Source organism: Dermacentor albipictus, chromosome 2, assembly GCF_038994185.2.
Source record: "Dermacentor albipictus isolate Rhodes 1998 colony chromosome 2, USDA_Dalb.pri_finalv2, whole genome shotgun sequence".
Lineage (NCBI taxonomy): Eukaryota > Metazoa > Arthropoda > Arachnida > Ixodida > Ixodidae > Dermacentor > Dermacentor albipictus.
Genome location: NC_091822.1, coordinates 142,473,847 through 142,490,244, shown reverse-complemented (window position 1 = coordinate 142,490,244; position 16,398 = coordinate 142,473,847). Strand labels below are relative to the sequence as shown.

Genomic DNA, 16,398 nt, shown 5'->3' with positions numbered 1-16,398 from the left:
TAGGTGACTATTTGTCACCACCCCGTTTCGAAGAGGATGCCAGTAAACCACCACCACCACCACCACCACCACCACCACCACCACCACCACCACCACCACCACCACCACCATCATCATCATCATCATCATCATCATCATCATCATCATCATCATCATCATTATCGGCATCATCATCATCATGATGATCATCATCATCATCATCAACACGACACTGCTCGACACTGGCACGACACTGCTCTGGCCATGTTCTCACACCCGTTCTACGCACAGGTCTTGGTGCTGTCCCTCCTGAAAGCTTCCTTCGGGGGCTTCGCTACGCCGGGCATTCCCTTGCCACTGGTGCGGCCTTCGACGAGTTTCATCGATGACGATGTGCTGGCTGAGTTTCGCCGCTCCCAGCCAATTCCTTGCCAGCATCCAAGACTGACTGCGACATCTGCTCTCACCTGGCAACCAAAGCCTTCCAGCGTCACGCGATCCGAGGGGCGGATATATAAGCAGCACTTGTCAGCTGAGCGTCCGGGGCACGACACTGCTCTGGCCATGTTCTCACACCCGTTCTACGCACAGGTCTTGGTGCTGTCCCTCCTGAAAGCTTCCTTCGGGGGCTTCGCTACGCCGGGCATTCCCTTGCCACTGGTGCGGCCTTCGACGAGTTTCATCGATGACGATGTGCTGGCTGAGTTTCGCCGCTCCCAGCCAATTCCTTGCCAGCATCCAAGACTGACTGCGACATCTGCTCTCACCTGGCAACCAAAGCCTTCCAGCGTCACGCGATCCGAGGGGCGGATATATAAGCAGCACTTGTCAGCTGAGCGTCCGGGGCACGACACTGCTCTGGCCATGTTCTCACACCCGTTCTACGCACAGGTCTTGGTGCTGTCCCTCCTGAAAGCTTCCTTCGGGGGCTTCGCTACGCCGGGCATTCCCTTGCCACTGGTGCGGCCTTCGACGAGTTTCATCGATGACGATGTGCTGGCTGAGTTTCGCCGCTCCCAGCCAATTCCTTGCCAGCATCCAAGACTGACTGCGACATCTGCTCTCACCTGGCAACCAAAGCCTTCCAGCGTCACGCGATCCGAGGGGCGGATATATAAGCAGCACTTGTCAGCTGAGCGTCCGGGGCACGACACTGCTCTGGCCATGTTCTCACACCCGTTCTACGCACAGGTCAGTTACTTACAAGCTGCTAAATGTTATCGTAGTTCTAATCGCTGTACAGTAGCGGTGTCGTGCCCCACCAACTTTCTATATGTTTTGCGAAAGTGCCTTGTAGGGTTGGTTTCTGCTTTTGATGCTGTATCGAGTGTCCTGTTAATGCTCTCGGGAGATATCGAGAGTAACCCTGGCCCCAGAACCAATGCTGCACCTACAGGTTCTGACAGTGCCAAAATCGCGGAAATTTTTGAAGTTGTTAAAGGCTTGGAAACGAATCAGGCGAGGTTTCTTCAAGAAATACAAGTTGTTAAAGAACAGCAAAATGTGCTGAATACGTCAGTCCAAGCCCTTCTTAGCAGGGTGAATCTTCTGGAAACTGATATGCATTCTCTCAAACAGATTGATACGCTCAATGCAGCCTCAGCTCCGTGCGCTCTCGACGCCCTTCGTCATGATATGATGAAGCTTAGGGCGTCACTTGATAGCGAGAGCAACAGATCCAGAAGAAACAACCTCATTATTTTCGGCCTGGATGATTCAACCGATGAGACATGGTCTGTATCGGAGGAAAAAGTACTGTCTTTCTTCGAAACGCAACTGGATGAAAAGATTACCCCAGAAAGTGTAGAGCGTGCTCACCGGATTGGTAAATCCCACGGAAGCAAAAACAGACCTATCATTATAAAGTTTGTTAACTTCAAGGATAAGGAACGTATCCTATCTCGTGGTATCAGGCTCAAGGGTACTAACTTTGCGATCCGTGAGGATCTCAGCCCTGACGTCAGACTTGCGCGATCTAAACTTGTAAGTTATGCAAAAACACTGAATTGCTCTTTCAAACTTCGATACGATAAGCTGCTCATTGATAAGAAGTGCTACGTTTATGATGGAACTCAGGATATTGTTGTTGAATTGAAAAAGTAGCAGAAGGGGCGGTACCCGAACAATAAGTCCTCAAAGCAATGTGTGCGCACGGGACGTTCCGCTCATCCAATTTCAGAGCTTACCATTTTAGTCGTGAACTGCAGAAGTGTAAAAAACAAAACTGATGAATTTGCTACTCTGACATCTTCAGTGAAACCCCACGTGATTATAGGTACCGAGTCTTGGCTCGACGAAGCGGTTAGTAGTTCCGAAGTATTTCCGCCCGGTTTTCACGTCTACCGTTCCGATCGCAATGCGCATGGCGGTGGTGTCTTTGTACTTGTTGACTCGTGCTTGCAATCATCTCCCGTGTTAATCCGAACTGATTGTCCCGAGTCAGTTTGGTGCAATATTCGATTTGAAACTGGGCAATTACTGACAGTTGGCTCCTTTTACCGTTCCCCCGCTTCCACATCGCCTGAGACCTTCACAACCCTATCCGAGTTTCTTTCTACAATAAATAATGACTATATTATTGGCGGTGATTTCAACATGCCTGACGTGAAGTGGGTTCACTATAAGCCTGTCCTTGCCAATTCTTCCGCTCTGTCTATAGCATTCCGCGAGGCAATAGTTACCAATGACATTTATCAGTTTGTTACTGAACCCACTAGGTATGGTCCCAATAGCTCTTCTATCCTAGATCTGCTTTTTTCAAACCAGCCATTGCTTGTGTCTGATAACGCCGTAATTCCCGGTATTAGTGACCATGACTGCATTGTGGCGCATGTGCAGATTGTCCCCTTCTCATGTGCACATGATCACCCAAGGAAGGTATACTTTTTTGAGAAAGGCAATTATGTTTCATTGTCTAATGATCTTGCTATATTCCTGCAGGAATTCAGTCATTTAGCTCAGTCCGCAGATTGCAATACCCTATGGGATACATTTTGCTCCACACTAAAGCACCTGGTTGACACACATGTTCCATGGAAACATTTGTCTGCAAAACATCGTAGTGATAAGCCTTGGGTAACTCGGGAAGTCAAGCAACTGATTAATAAAAGACATCGCCTTCTGAATGCTTATAGAAAGCAGCGTAACCCTTCTGTATTTGTAATGCTAAAAACCCTTGGAAAAGATATAAAAGTAAAAAACAAGGTTGCTAAGGAAAAATACTTCTTAGCATTGGGCCCAAAGTTACAAAATAACCCGAAAGAAATGTGGAAGTATTTAAAAACGATTAGCAAAGAATCAATTGGCATCCCGAACTTAAAAAACGGTAGTGTACTTCTTACTAATGATGTCGATAAAGCTTCCTGCTTCAATCTTTATTTCCAATCATCTTTCTCAACTCCCTGCCAGAATGAATTACCGCCTATTCCCGACAATGTGTTTGAACCTATGCCGGAACTGGTCGTGACACATGGTGGTATACTTAAGTTGCTTGACAATATAAATGTTTCTTCTGCAAGTGGTCCTGATGGTATACCTTCTCATGTGTTAAAGGCTTGTTCTGACACAATTGCCCACTATCTGGTTATTATTTTTGAGAAATCACTAAGTACTTCTTGTTTACCTAAGGAATGGAAAGTTGCAAACGTGGTACCAATCCATAAAAGTGGTCCAAAAAATATTGTCTCCAACTACAGGCCAATTTCTCTAACTAGTGTGTGTAGTAAAACACTGGAGCACATTGTATACAGTTGCCTAATAAAACATCTAGAAAACAATAATTTTTTTAGCAAATATCAGCATGGTTTTAGGTCTGGTCGTTCTTGTTCGACTCAGCTCCTAGAATTCAGCCACGATCTTTTTCATTCATTCGATCTCGGTGTACAGACTGACTGTATATTTCTAGATTTTAGAAAGGCATTTGATTCTGTTCCCCATGTTTTACTGTTGTATAAGCTATCATCCCTCGGTATCTCTCCTTCATTGCTTGATTGGATTAAATGTTATCTGCAAGAACGCATGCAACGTGTTGTAGTTAATGGCTCACAATCTGATTATGTTGATGTTACATCGGGAGTTCCCCAGGGATCTGTTTTAGGGCCATTGCTGTTTTTGGTCTACATCAATGACATTGCTCAGGTTGTTTCATGCAAAGTGCGTCTGTATGCGGATGATTGTGTGATTTATCACTGCATTAGGTCTGCCACTGACCACGAGTATCTGCAACGCAATTTGGACTGTATAACACGCTGGTGCGTTAGGTGGCAAATGTCTTTAAACCCCAGTAAGTGTCAGTACGTGTCCTTTACACGTAAACAAAATCCACATATATTTCATTATACATTAGACAATGTCCAGCTATTGCGAGTAACTGAGTATAAGTATCTTGGTGTTTATTTTTCATCGAATTTAACTTGGACTAAGCACGTTGAATATGTCACAGCGAAAGCCTGTAAAATGCTAAATTTTGTTAAACGCAACTTCCGGCTAGCTCCTCCTAAAATTAAAGAACTACTTTATTTTTCAAACGTAAGACCCATATTAGAGTATGCCTGTGTGGCCTGGGACCCGCAAACCAAAACTCTGTCTAATATGCTCGAGCATGTACAAAACCGTGCAGCCCGTTTTGTCTGTAATAACTATGACTTTACTTCGAGTATTTCAGCACTTAAGGATAACTTGGGGTGGGAATTATTAAGCACACGCAGACAAAACATGAGGTTGGAAATGCTTTTTAAAATTTATTTCGGCCTGGTTAAAATAGATAGAGAAACTTACCTTTTACCTCCTCATTTCTTGTCTCACAGAAGTGACCACTATTTAAAAATAAGAGAACTTATTTGTAGAACAAACGTCTTCAAGCATTCATTTTTTCCTTACACAATATCACAGTGGAATCAGCTACCGCAGGAAATTGCTGATTGTCATACTGAAGCATCATTCAGAGCATTTCTGCAGAGCATATAGTGGCATGAATTTTTTCTATTGTTGTGTTATTTTTGTTTGACCAGTTCTGTATTTTGTCGAGCTTATGTACACTGTATATTCCCCCCCTGCAATAATGCCTTCGGGCGCTGCAGGTACTTGAAATAAATAAATAAATAAAAAATAAATAAACAACAACAATGTGCCGTGCCCTGGGTCAAGGGATACGAAATATGTGCAACATAGTCTGGATACCTTCGTTTACTTTTCGGTGCACCTCATGGCGCCTCCTCTCAAGGTACGAACCGCTGCTGAAAAAGCGAGTCGTAGACCTACGCGCGCGGCTGCAACCAAGCAGCATCGTAGTCCGTAGACCACCGTGCCGAGAGCAGTACAAGCCGCAGCTCGCCGTCGACGTAGGGCGGACAGTTCAGATCATTCTCGTGAAAACGACGCGAAGACCCTGTAGTCCGTGACGCCGAGAATGGAGCCCCTATGGAGCCGCTCTTCCAGCTCACGCTGTGACTGTGCTGCGGGAGCCGCGCAGGCCCGTGACTTTATTTTAATGCTGCTGTTAAAGTTAAAGAAAGATGTCGACATTTCACAGAAACTGCGACTGTGTACTTGACTAGTATAGTTGTCATATTTAGTTTTATAGATGCCATATTTTCGTCGCTGCTGTTCTCGCGCCTTTACTTATACAGCAGTTCTTCAATTTCTTACTTTTTTGTTCTCTTTGTTATATTTATTTTCCCCGTGCGGCGAGCAATTTCGTTACCTTTTATGTCTCAGTACAGGTCTGTTGTATAGGTGCAACGTCCATCAAGTGTTGTTACTTTGTTAGTGTGTGTCGTGTATCTGATGTTCGCGGTCATTGTTCACGTGTGCTACTGTATCGCTAGCCACTGCATGCCTCGATTGCACCCAGGCTCTCTTTATAAGGCGAAGCAACTGATTCTTTTCTGTATGTTATGTTCATGTTGCTGTCCAAGTAAATGCTTGACCTTACGGCATCTCTGCAAAAATAGCGACGCGGATGCAGAGGCAAGTTCGGGCAGAGGCAGTGATCGAGACTGCAGAAACGGTGACGACGCCACGGCAAGCGACGACATCAGCGATGACCACCAATCTGGAACCCTTGGCCGAGTTCTGCCCAGACTCTGGCAATATCGACGTCTAGCAGGAAAGGTTCGACCTGTATGCAACCGCCAGCCAAGTGGACGCAAGTATAAAGTTGCAAGTGTTCTTAACAATCCTGGGTGAGAATGCTTGCGTGACTCTGCGTAACTCACAGCTGCCGAAAAAGCTAACTGAGGACTAGCGCGAAGAAGATAGAGAAGCTCTTCGACAACACTATGCTCCACAACGGTTAGTGGCTGCCGAACGGTATCACTTTTACCAGCGAAAGCAATGGCCGAGCGAAAGCCTGAAACAGCTTATCGTCGAGCTGAAAGGACTAGCCGCGACGTGCTCGTGTGGAAGACTTTTGGAAGAAGCACTCCGGGATAGACTGATTGCTAGAATCCGTACGGATTCGATTCTGTGCCGCCTTCTTGCCCTGTCGGACGATGAAGTCACCTGGGTACGAGTCTGCCAGATCGCCACCGCCTTGGAAACGGCTTAGAAACACACCAGAGAAATGCTACCGGAGGGGTTAGCCACCAGTCCTGCCGACGTCTACTGGCATCGTGAAGCCACCAAGCAAAGCAAGCAACACGCGACCACGAAGACGTCCTGGAAGACGTTGCTTCCTTGGATGATCCAAGGAACCAACGGGGGAAAAACACTGTTCGTGCCTGTCCTAGGTGTGGCGGACAGCTCGCACTAGTGAGTTGTCCTTTTCTAAAAAGTACGCGTTTCAGATGCTCGAAGCCAGGCCATGCAGCGAGAATGCGCAAAAAAAAAAAAGGTCGTCCATAAAGTTGAAGAGAACTTGCCGGCAACCGACTTGCTTACAGCTTGTACGACGAACCGCGTTCATAGCTCCCCGCCTATTGTGCTTAACGTACAAGTAAACGGCAAGGATATTCCGATGGAACTATACACGGGAGCCGCTGTTACCATAATGTATGAAAGAGACTTCGACAAAATTTTTCCAAACCCATGTTCCGAAAGCGACGTGCGTCTGGGGGTGTACAGTGGCACTGCATTCAGTGAAAGGTGTAGCGAATGTCATTGTTTCTTATCAGAACCGAAGCAACGATCTGCCTCTGATAATTGCTAAGCAAGAAAATGAAGTTCGCATGCCGGCGCTTTTAGGCCGCGATTGGGCATCGACACTGAATGTTGACCTGTACAAGGGTGTGCAGCAGTTGCGACGTGACGTGGACAACGTGCGGGATGTCAGGCAGATGGTAGCAACGGAAGCCGAGAAGAGCTTAAAGCAGCTGTACGGTGAGGTGTTTGAGCCAGGCTATGGTTTTATCCAAGGATTCAGTGGTAGCATTCAAGTGAAAAGCGATGCACAGCCAATCTTTCGTAAGGCGAGACCTGTGCCATGCGCTTTGCGCGAACGAGTGAAGAATTCATCGTGTTACCTTGAGAAAACTGGTGCGGTGTAGAGAGTCAGGCACAGTATTTAGGCTACACCGCTACTGATCGCACCAGAGAAAACAGGAAAAGTGATTAGGATGTGTGGGGATTAGAGCCGCGGTCAATCAGGGTGTTGAACTAAATATGACTCTAAACCGCTATTTACTTCCTCTACCAGAGGACATATTCGCGTCACTGGCGGGAGGAACCGTGTTCACTTTGCTAGAGTTGTCAAAGGCGTATCTGTAGCTTGAGCTGGATGAGAAAGCACAGGAACTGCTCACGGTGAATACGCACCTGGAACTTTTCAGGTTCAGGCGATTGCCGCGCGGAGTGGAAAGCGCGCTCGCAATGTTTCAGGCCGTGATAGACCACGTTTTACGAAGCATCCTTGGAACTGCCTGTTAACTGGTCAAGTGTAGTTTGTGGGGGCGAACGGGATCACCACCTACCAATAAGCGCCCGCACCCCGCCATCCACTGCCTTCATCATCGGCCTCCAGAGACTTTTGCTGTTTTTCCCTTCTCTTTCCTTCCCCTCATCTTCATTTCCCATTTCCCCTTCCCCGGACACTGCACCTTGCTCCCAACTGGGCTACAAAAATAAGCGTCATTTTCCGCATTAAACCACTACTACTTGTTGCGGCTCGAGGCGGCGTTTGTGCCAGGAATCGACCGAGTCCATTGACGATCGAGTACGTTCAGTAGTAGGAACGAAGGAAGAATAATGCAATAATGCAATAATGCAAATAATGCAATATGCAATAATGCAATAATAATAATGAACGAAGAAGGAAATAATGCATATTTTGCATTATTTACGCTGACTCCAATTATGGAAGTCGACTCCATGTAAGAGCATATTAAACGTTTGAGTTCACATTAAGACACGTCAGCCTCCACCTCACCAAAGGCCAGTGGCGTAGCCAGAAATTTCGGTCGGGGGGGGGGCTGACATTGCAGCTTGGCCTCCTCCTAGTGGAAATATTAGGTCGGATGCTCCTATCTAAATACATGTAGAAGGAGAATTCATATATCTCGGCAGCCACTGCACCAAATTTGATTAGGTTTGTTGCATTTAAAAGGAAAACTAAAATCCTAGTGACTGTTTTGAATTTTTGATTTAGGTCTCAATATTTTGTTTTCCAGAAAACGAAAATTGAGACGAAAACGAAAAATTCCAGAAAACGAAACAATGAAGTTTACAACTCTGTAAAGCAGCAATGAAAATTGATATCACAATTCTGTGATTTGCACACAATAGTACATCTACAGCGGACAAAATTGATATGTTACACATGAGTCTCAAAAAATTAAGTATTATGGAAATACGGCTCTTGCAAAACCCTTGTACATAACATAACCAATTCACGTAAGATACAAATAGACATATCGAATTTGTCCGCTTGAAATGGTGTAATGGATGCCGTTTACAGAACCGCGATATCTGTTCTTGATGCAGAGCTATTAATTTTTAAACTTCGTCCTTCTATGTTTTTCGAAGTTTCGAATTTTTCAAAATATTTTAAACAGAGCTCCGGCCCTAAATCGAAATTCCGCTTCCAACAGACACTAGAATTTAACTTTCTCTCTCAAATGCAACAAATTTCATGAAAATCAATTCCGGAGTTATCTCAGAAAAGCGTTTCTGCGTTTTACATGTATCTGAATAGGCCGCGTCGGAGTTGGGCCCAAGCTAAAGCTTCCTCTTAAACCATTTGCCTAGGGATCAAATACATGAATAATAACTGCATTGCCATTGCCAAAGATGCTGCAAACGAATTCTTGAATGCTACGCACTGTCAATGCAAGTAAAATATGTATTTTTTCCTAAAATATTACACTCGTATATGCCAAAAATTGTGTACAACATAACTGATGTCGATGTTTCCATGTTTTGGTCTATTTAATAAGTAAAGAAAATATCACAAGAGCTTTAGAACTACATCAGCTCGAAACCAGCAAAGCAGTGCATGCCGCTGATATGAAAAATGGAAAGGCCATGAAATTAACAAGTTGAGCACAAATATGTTAATGAAACTTTGTTATTCAAGATCCTTGTTTACATTCTTGTACATATTCAACGGCCAGTGAAAAATCTCACTGACGCTGTCACTTGTTCCAATGTATTACGCAGGAGCAGCTGTCAACGGCCGTGTATCGTGAGTAATTGCACCGAAATTATAGTCGCAGCAGAGAGCCCGTATAAAAAGCAGGAGTTCTGCAGAATATACGAGGGCAAGTCAAATGAAAGTGAGCCAATGCGAATATATGACAAACGGGGTACTTTATTTAAAAGTAGCCTCCTTTAGCATTTAGACATTTGTCCCAGTGACTAACGAGTCGCGTAATTCCCGTCTCATAAAGCTCCTTGGGTTGCTGCTTCAAAACGTCTGCAACTGACTTTCACGTCATCGTCCGAGATGAATCTGGTTCCTTTGAGTTGTTTATTTGGTTGCCCCAAAAAGTGGAAGTCGCAAGGCGACAGATTTGAGCTGTATGGCGGATATTGCAGTGTTTCCCACTTGAACTTCGCCAGTTTTATATTAACCACATCAGCGACGTGGAGACGGGCATTGTCGTGGAACAAGATCACCCCACTCGTCAACTTTTCACGTAGTTTGTTCTTTATTGCGACACGCAGCCGATCGGGCGTTTCACAATATCGGAAACAATTTGTAGCCGCTCAAGATTTAGCAAATTCTATTAGTAATGGCCCCTGACGATGGAAAAGTAAAAGTCAATAACACCTTTCCGGCGGAGATGATGGCCTTTGCTTTCTTTGGGGGTGGTAAATTTGAATGTTTCCATTGTAAGCTTTGCCGTCGTGTTTCAATCTCGTAGTAGTGGCACCATGGTTTGTCCCCGATCACAATTGCAGACAAGAAATCGTCACCCTTATTGTGATACCGGATCAGATGAGTAAAGGCAGCGCTGAACTTCTCCGTATTCTGGCGGTGGTTCAAAATCTTGAGCATCCATTGCGTACACAAGAGCCGATAACCGAGATGTTCATGCATTATGGCGTGAACGGTGACGGTGAAGAGAACCGTGACTGATGTTCACACGCTCTGCCAGTTCATCGATGCTTATCCTCCGTTCTTGTGTCATCAGCTCATCAACCTTTGAAATTTTGTTAGGGGTGATTGCACGATGGCTTTGGCCTGGTCTTGGATTGCCTTTGCAACTTTCACGTTCTTCTTTGAACCGTTTGTTCTAACGCTTCGCAGTGGCCAATGAAATGCAATGTTCAATGTACACGGCAGCCATACGGTGACTAATTTCTCTTTGGAAAACACCTTCAGCTGTCAAGAACCTCACGGCACCACGCTGCTCAACTTCTGGAGCATCCATTACGTCACGCAACTATGTTCAACCCGGTGTATGAGCGCATTAAAGAACATTTATCCTCACACCTGCGTGCCACTTTTGTAAATGAGAGATGCCTGCGTGCTACGCGCAGGCCTTGCAGATAATGAACAGAAGCATAATTGCGCGGCGTGGGTAGGCTCACTTTCATTTGACTCACCCTCGTAGATGAGAAATGCGAAGATAAAATGGAATATACATATGCGAAGATACAGCTTGATAAAGGGCAAAAAATTGCCTCTGGAAACAAAGTCCACTGCACTCCAATAATATCCAATAAATCTACGTATCTAAGAAAAAGTCACGGTATATAATGGGTCAAACAGGGCAAATAAACATGTTGCGCAATCACAGATTCACAGAATCCTAGTTCCCGCCCCCATTCCATCCACTCCCCCCGATGTATCGCGCGCGACGGAAGGCGGCACGCTTGCTCCCCGATTTTCTCCTTTGCGCACACAAGACTGAGCCACCATCGTCGGTTCACCCATTCCCCCCCCCCACCCCCCACACGCTTTCACTCGCACATGCAGGCGCGCTGTCACGATGTTATCGCCCTCGGACTTTATGGGGAACATGAGGGCGACGGCAGGAATGGGCCTAGACTCTCCACAGAATTGCTATCACAATAATGTAATAAGAGTATCCGGCAGCTGAAGCGTCCCATGGCCCATTAGTTCCCGCAAAAGAAGTAACAAAATAGAACTTTCACCATGCGACAACTTGCTGCTCCGCAACGTTTCTTTTTTTCCTTTTTTGGGGCGGGGGAATCGTAATGAAAAAAGGAACGCAAAGGAAAGTATATTGGTCACAATCGAATGCCTACTTTGGGCAACTAATGTGGCTATTAAAAGAATATCGAAGAAAACACGAGACGCTTGGTCCACCAAGAACCATGCGCATACTGCTCGGTATCGTACGCCGGCGAGACAAGACTTTCTGGAAAGGTTGCGCTCAAGCGAACGCCGTGCAATCCGTCGAGTCCCCACAGTGATGACGGCGAGCGACCGTTGTTTCTTTTTCTCGTCTGCTAGGTAGAAAGCGTCCAAAAATCTGCCAGGCGAAAATGCACTCGGCCAGAGAACCGAACGCGCACCGAAGTGCGCCGCGTGGTGGTCGGTGCAACACGAGAAAAACGCATGAGCTCTGGCTGGCTCTGGCAGCCCCCTGGTAGGGGAGCGAGCACGAAAAAAATTGACGAGACTCAATGTGTCCTCGCGATTAAAAGTCAAAGTAGAAACAATAAATAAGAACATAGTTACCTTGGCTGGCTTTAGTGTCTTCATTGGATGCTTTGGCGCACGTGAAAAAAAAATGTTTTTTTTTGGGACATGACGGCACGAATGAACCACCACAACGCCTCGTCTCATCGGGCCCTGCTGCGGGCTTTGTCAACTTGTCTGATAGTGTGTTGATTTGGCTTGTCTCATTGTATGGCCCGACGTACAACTTTGGAAAAGTTAATGCACCTTTGGCGTCAAATATTTATGGGAACATTAAACTTACAAAGTTCCGCAATTGAAAATCTAAAGCACACGTTTGGAAATGGCAATGCACCTTTCACATCAAAGGTTTATGAGAACTTTATACCCATAATGTTTCGGAATTGGCATCCACGCGCTCCGTAGATTCCATTATAGAGTGTAGATTCCGCGGCCTCCGCGAGATGCCGCGGCGTGCCCGTTCGCCATCAAAACGTCCTTGAAAGTTTGTGCTAGGATGGCTGCTTGCGTTATGTGACTCCCGGGGCATCGGCGTTGCCGCGAAATCCAGCCTGAGTTCGCAATTTTCGCGGCGAAATGGCTTTTCGAGCGTGGAAAAGACGTTCTAGACAAAATACAGAATGATTTCCTGCGCCGGGGGCTGCTTTGGTAGGCGGTGCATGGACAGCACGAAAAACTTTCGGGGGGGGGTGGGGCTGAAGCCCCATAAGCCCCCCCCCCCCCCCCCTGGCTACGCCCCTGCCAAAGGCATCCGCTTTTAATACCGTCGTCTTCCCTACGTCCCTAGACTAGGGAATCTGATGACTATATCGCGGCCAATCACAATCGTCGAATCGGTCACAATATGCCCTCCATGATATCGCGCCGTTCCAACGAACTCCGCCTCCTGTGTGGCAGCTTCGCCGTCGCATATCGTCGTAGCAATCTGGGAATCCGAGGTCGAAGCCGTTCCCACAGTAGCATTCGACGGTGGCCCTTTTCATTATTAGCTGAGATTGTCAAATTCAGATAGAAGGGTCTTTCGTTGACCCGTCAACAGTCGGCGTACGCTGCGTCGACTTCTGGATAGACGCTGATGAATGAGGTTTGGAGGAGATGGTGTTTTCTTCGTGGTAAACGCCTAATTAATGCCATTGGCCATGTGAGACGTAACATACTACTACTTTTAATAAGGTAAAAACCTGATAGAGTGCTATCACTGTTCCGAGCAGGTGCTACAAGCCCTTAGTAAGCACAGAATTCGTGTAAATGGAGGAAAACATTTTTTCAAGAAAATGTTTATTACTTGGCACACGAGCTAGACAAGGACGGCGTGCACATAACAACGGGAAAGGTAAAGGCGATCGGAGAAGCGTCAAAAGCAAGTAACGTTACCCAGCTAAAGGCATTTTTGGGCCTAGCAAACTACTACGCCAAAGCACTGCCGGATTTAGCAAACCTGCTAGGACCTCTCCACCAATTGTTGCTAAAGGGTAGCACATGGAAATGGTCGAGCCAGTGTGACGTATGTTTCAGTCGCGGTACGAATTCGATCCGTGAAGACATGATCTTGGAACCGCACGATGTGACAAAGTTAATACAGCTGACATGTGACGCTTGTGCTTACAGTTTAGGCGCAGTGCTGTCGCACGTGGTTGAGGACGTAGAGCGGCCGATTGGGCTCGCATCACGAACAATTACTCCTGCCGAGCGTAGCTATGCGCAGGTGGAAAAAGAGAAAAGAAGCTCTTGCAGTGGTTTATGCAGGAAAGAAATTTCTTAAATATGTGTATGGGCGCAGTTTCAATGTGATCACTGATCATAAGTCACTCGCTGTCATATCTGAGGCAAATCACCATATAAATGCTGTAGCTGCAGCACGTGCGCATCGCAGGGGGATTTTTCTTGCAAACTACAGCCTTCGCATTTTGCAGAGAGCAGGAACAAAGTTAGTCAATGCAGACGGCTTGGGACGCCTTCCACTGCGGGAAGCCGGTGACGAGGCAGAAGAAGTATTTTATTTTTCGCCTTTCAATAAGCTCCTCATAACTGCGAAAGATATCGAGCGTGAAACTGTGAAAGATACAGTTCTCAGTGCTGTTCGAGAAATGGTATGGCACGGATGGCCGCATATTGTTGACGTTCCTCATCAGCCTTTCTTCGTGAGACGATTTGAACTTTCAGTGGATTGCGGTTGTGTGGTGTGGAACAACACAATTGTGATACCACAGGCCCTTCAAATTGAAGTTATGTGTTTGTTGCATGAGCAACACATTGTCATCAAGAAGATGAAAGCACTTGCAAGGTCCACGGTTTGGTGGCCACAGCTAGACGACTGCCTGGAACAAGCTGTGAAGCACTGTGAAATTTGTCAAAGCACAAAATTTGTGGTCCCACAGGCACCGCTTTAATCTTGGAAGTGGCGCACAAATAGTTGAGAGAGGGTACATCTAGACTTTTGCTGAAAAAGAAAAGTGTTCTTTTTAGCAGTAGATTCCTATTCTAAAGGGTTGGAAATAAGTGTCGTGACGTCAAAGGCCGCGCAAAGCACGATCGAAATGGTACGCTCGTTGATCGCAAGTCATGGTCTACCGACAGAAGTAGTCACAGATAACGGGCCACAGTTGGCAAACGGGGTTAAGCATACGCTTACTCCACGATATTATCCTCGATCGAACGGTTCGGCAGAACGTGTTGTCCAAACAGTAAAACAGTCGCTGTTGAAGCAATTGCTAGAAGATAAGAGGAATAAAAGTTCCAGGTCACTGCAGCACACAATCGATAATTTCCTGTACGCTTATAGAACAGCGCCGCATACATTGACCGGCCAAACACCAGCTGACTTCTTCTTGAGGAGGTTGTCGTTAGTGAAACTAAATCTGCATGATGCAATAAGTGGCAAATCGTAGAGAATTGTACAGTGCAAACAAGCGGAGGAGTTCACCTAGAGTATATTTGGGGGTGGGGGGGTGGGGGGGTGGAATAGTGTGTTTGTGCGTTCAGTAAGGGGGGAATGGACAAAGTGGCGACCAGGCAAGGTTGTGCATGTGAATAAACCGGCAATGAGAACCTTGTGGTGGTGAATGGACAGACGGGATTTGTACATGCGGGCCATTTGGGACATTCTTGTGTAGAGCCTGCTGTTGTCGTGAAAGAAAATTATCTACAGCCGGCGACAGAAGGTTACGGACCACAGGGTCTCCGAAAACAAATTCCCGAGCAGCCTGTAGCACTAGCCAGTAAAACTGTATACGACAATGTTGTTTGCGTATTCCAGTTGACGCGCCAAATGCAAATACCAGACTGCGTTGTGACGTTACGGACATATTCAGCTCTTTCTCAGATTTCATGGTCTGTAGTATTTTGTCGCCGGATGTATCTTTACAGCTTGCAAGTGACCTGCTAGAAAGTGAGAGTTTCCTTGCAACCACCTCAACTCGGCCAGTGTTGGATCGGAGTGACGGTTGTCCACTCGCACCTGAAGACCAAAGTTCATCAACGTCGGAGCAGAGCGATGCTGGTTCACCTGCGCTACCCAGGCGCAGTGTTCGTGATAAGCGGAAGCCAGATCGTCTGACTGATTCTGATCGTGTCAGAGGAGAAGAGGTGTGTCGGTGCAACGTTTATCACGTGTTGTTACTTTGTCACTGTGCGCCGCGCATCTGATGTTCGCGGCCACTGTTCACGCGCGCTACTGTATCGCTAGCCAATGGCTTGCCTCGATTTCACACAGGCTCCCTTTATCAGGCGAAGCCACTGAAACGTTTCTGTATGTTAGATTCGTGTTGCTGTCCAAATAAATGCTTGACCCCACGGCGCCTCTGCCAGCAAGGTTAAAATGTCATGTTCCAAATAAACCATTTACTTACGTTGCGTGCGCCGGCCTTCGCGCTCCTGCTCCGTGAGCGCTTTTCGCGCTTCAGTTTGGAGTTTTCTTAAAGAGGTCACCTACTTAGTGTTCCACAGTTGATTGCAATGGATGTATGGCTTTAAAACCCGTATATCTTTCTTTAGGTGCAGAGGACTGCTTTCTCCTAATAAAGCCAAACGACCGCTACATCTGTACTTCCTTCATTATCACTCAGGTGTTCCCACTAAGCGTTCGTTTTACGAAACGTGTGTTTCTGTAGTAAGCTTTCTTTGTCTTTTTTTTTGTAGCCCCTTTTATGTAAAGCATGTTTATGCGGTTTTGCGGGGCCTGTTTATCTGTTAAACAAGCTAAAACATATTTCAGAGATGGGTTGCCTGTCTTTCGTAACATTTGCTGCTGATGTTTCGTTTGTTTAGAGAGCATGCAGTTAACAACAAAGGCGAAAATCTTCGCTTCTTCACGGCGTGTATGGTTATGAGCCCGTATTACTTGCGTTTCATTGTTCTATATTGCTGTCGTAATT

The 16,398-nt window shown here is 46.2% G+C and overlaps 1 protein-coding gene across 4 annotated transcripts; it reads left to right on the top strand.

The window, feature by feature from the left end:
• Window positions 1-200: 200 nt before the first annotated feature.
• Window positions 201-15,868, top strand: LOC139055559 (uncharacterized). 4 transcript variants are annotated; one of them, XM_070533072.1, is made up of 2 exons: window positions 201-1,170; window positions 15,392-15,834. In XM_070533072.1, the coding sequence occupies exons 1-2, from the start codon at window positions 244-246 to the stop codon at window positions 15,668-15,670; spliced, it is 1,206 nt and encodes a 401-aa protein (XP_070389173.1). In that variant the 5' UTR covers window positions 201-243; the 3' UTR covers window positions 15,671-15,834. The 4 variants fall into 4 exon arrangements, 3 of the variants coding, with proteins under 3 accessions (XP_070389173.1, XP_070389174.1, XP_070389175.1); XM_070533073.1 differs by lacking the exon at window positions 15,392-15,834 and adding an exon at window positions 5,931-6,070 and having other exon boundaries at window positions 204-1,170; XM_070533074.1 differs by lacking the exon at window positions 15,392-15,834 and adding an exon at window positions 4,176-4,202 and having other exon boundaries at window positions 204-1,170.
• The last annotated feature ends 530 nt before the right edge of the window (window positions 15,869-16,398 follow it).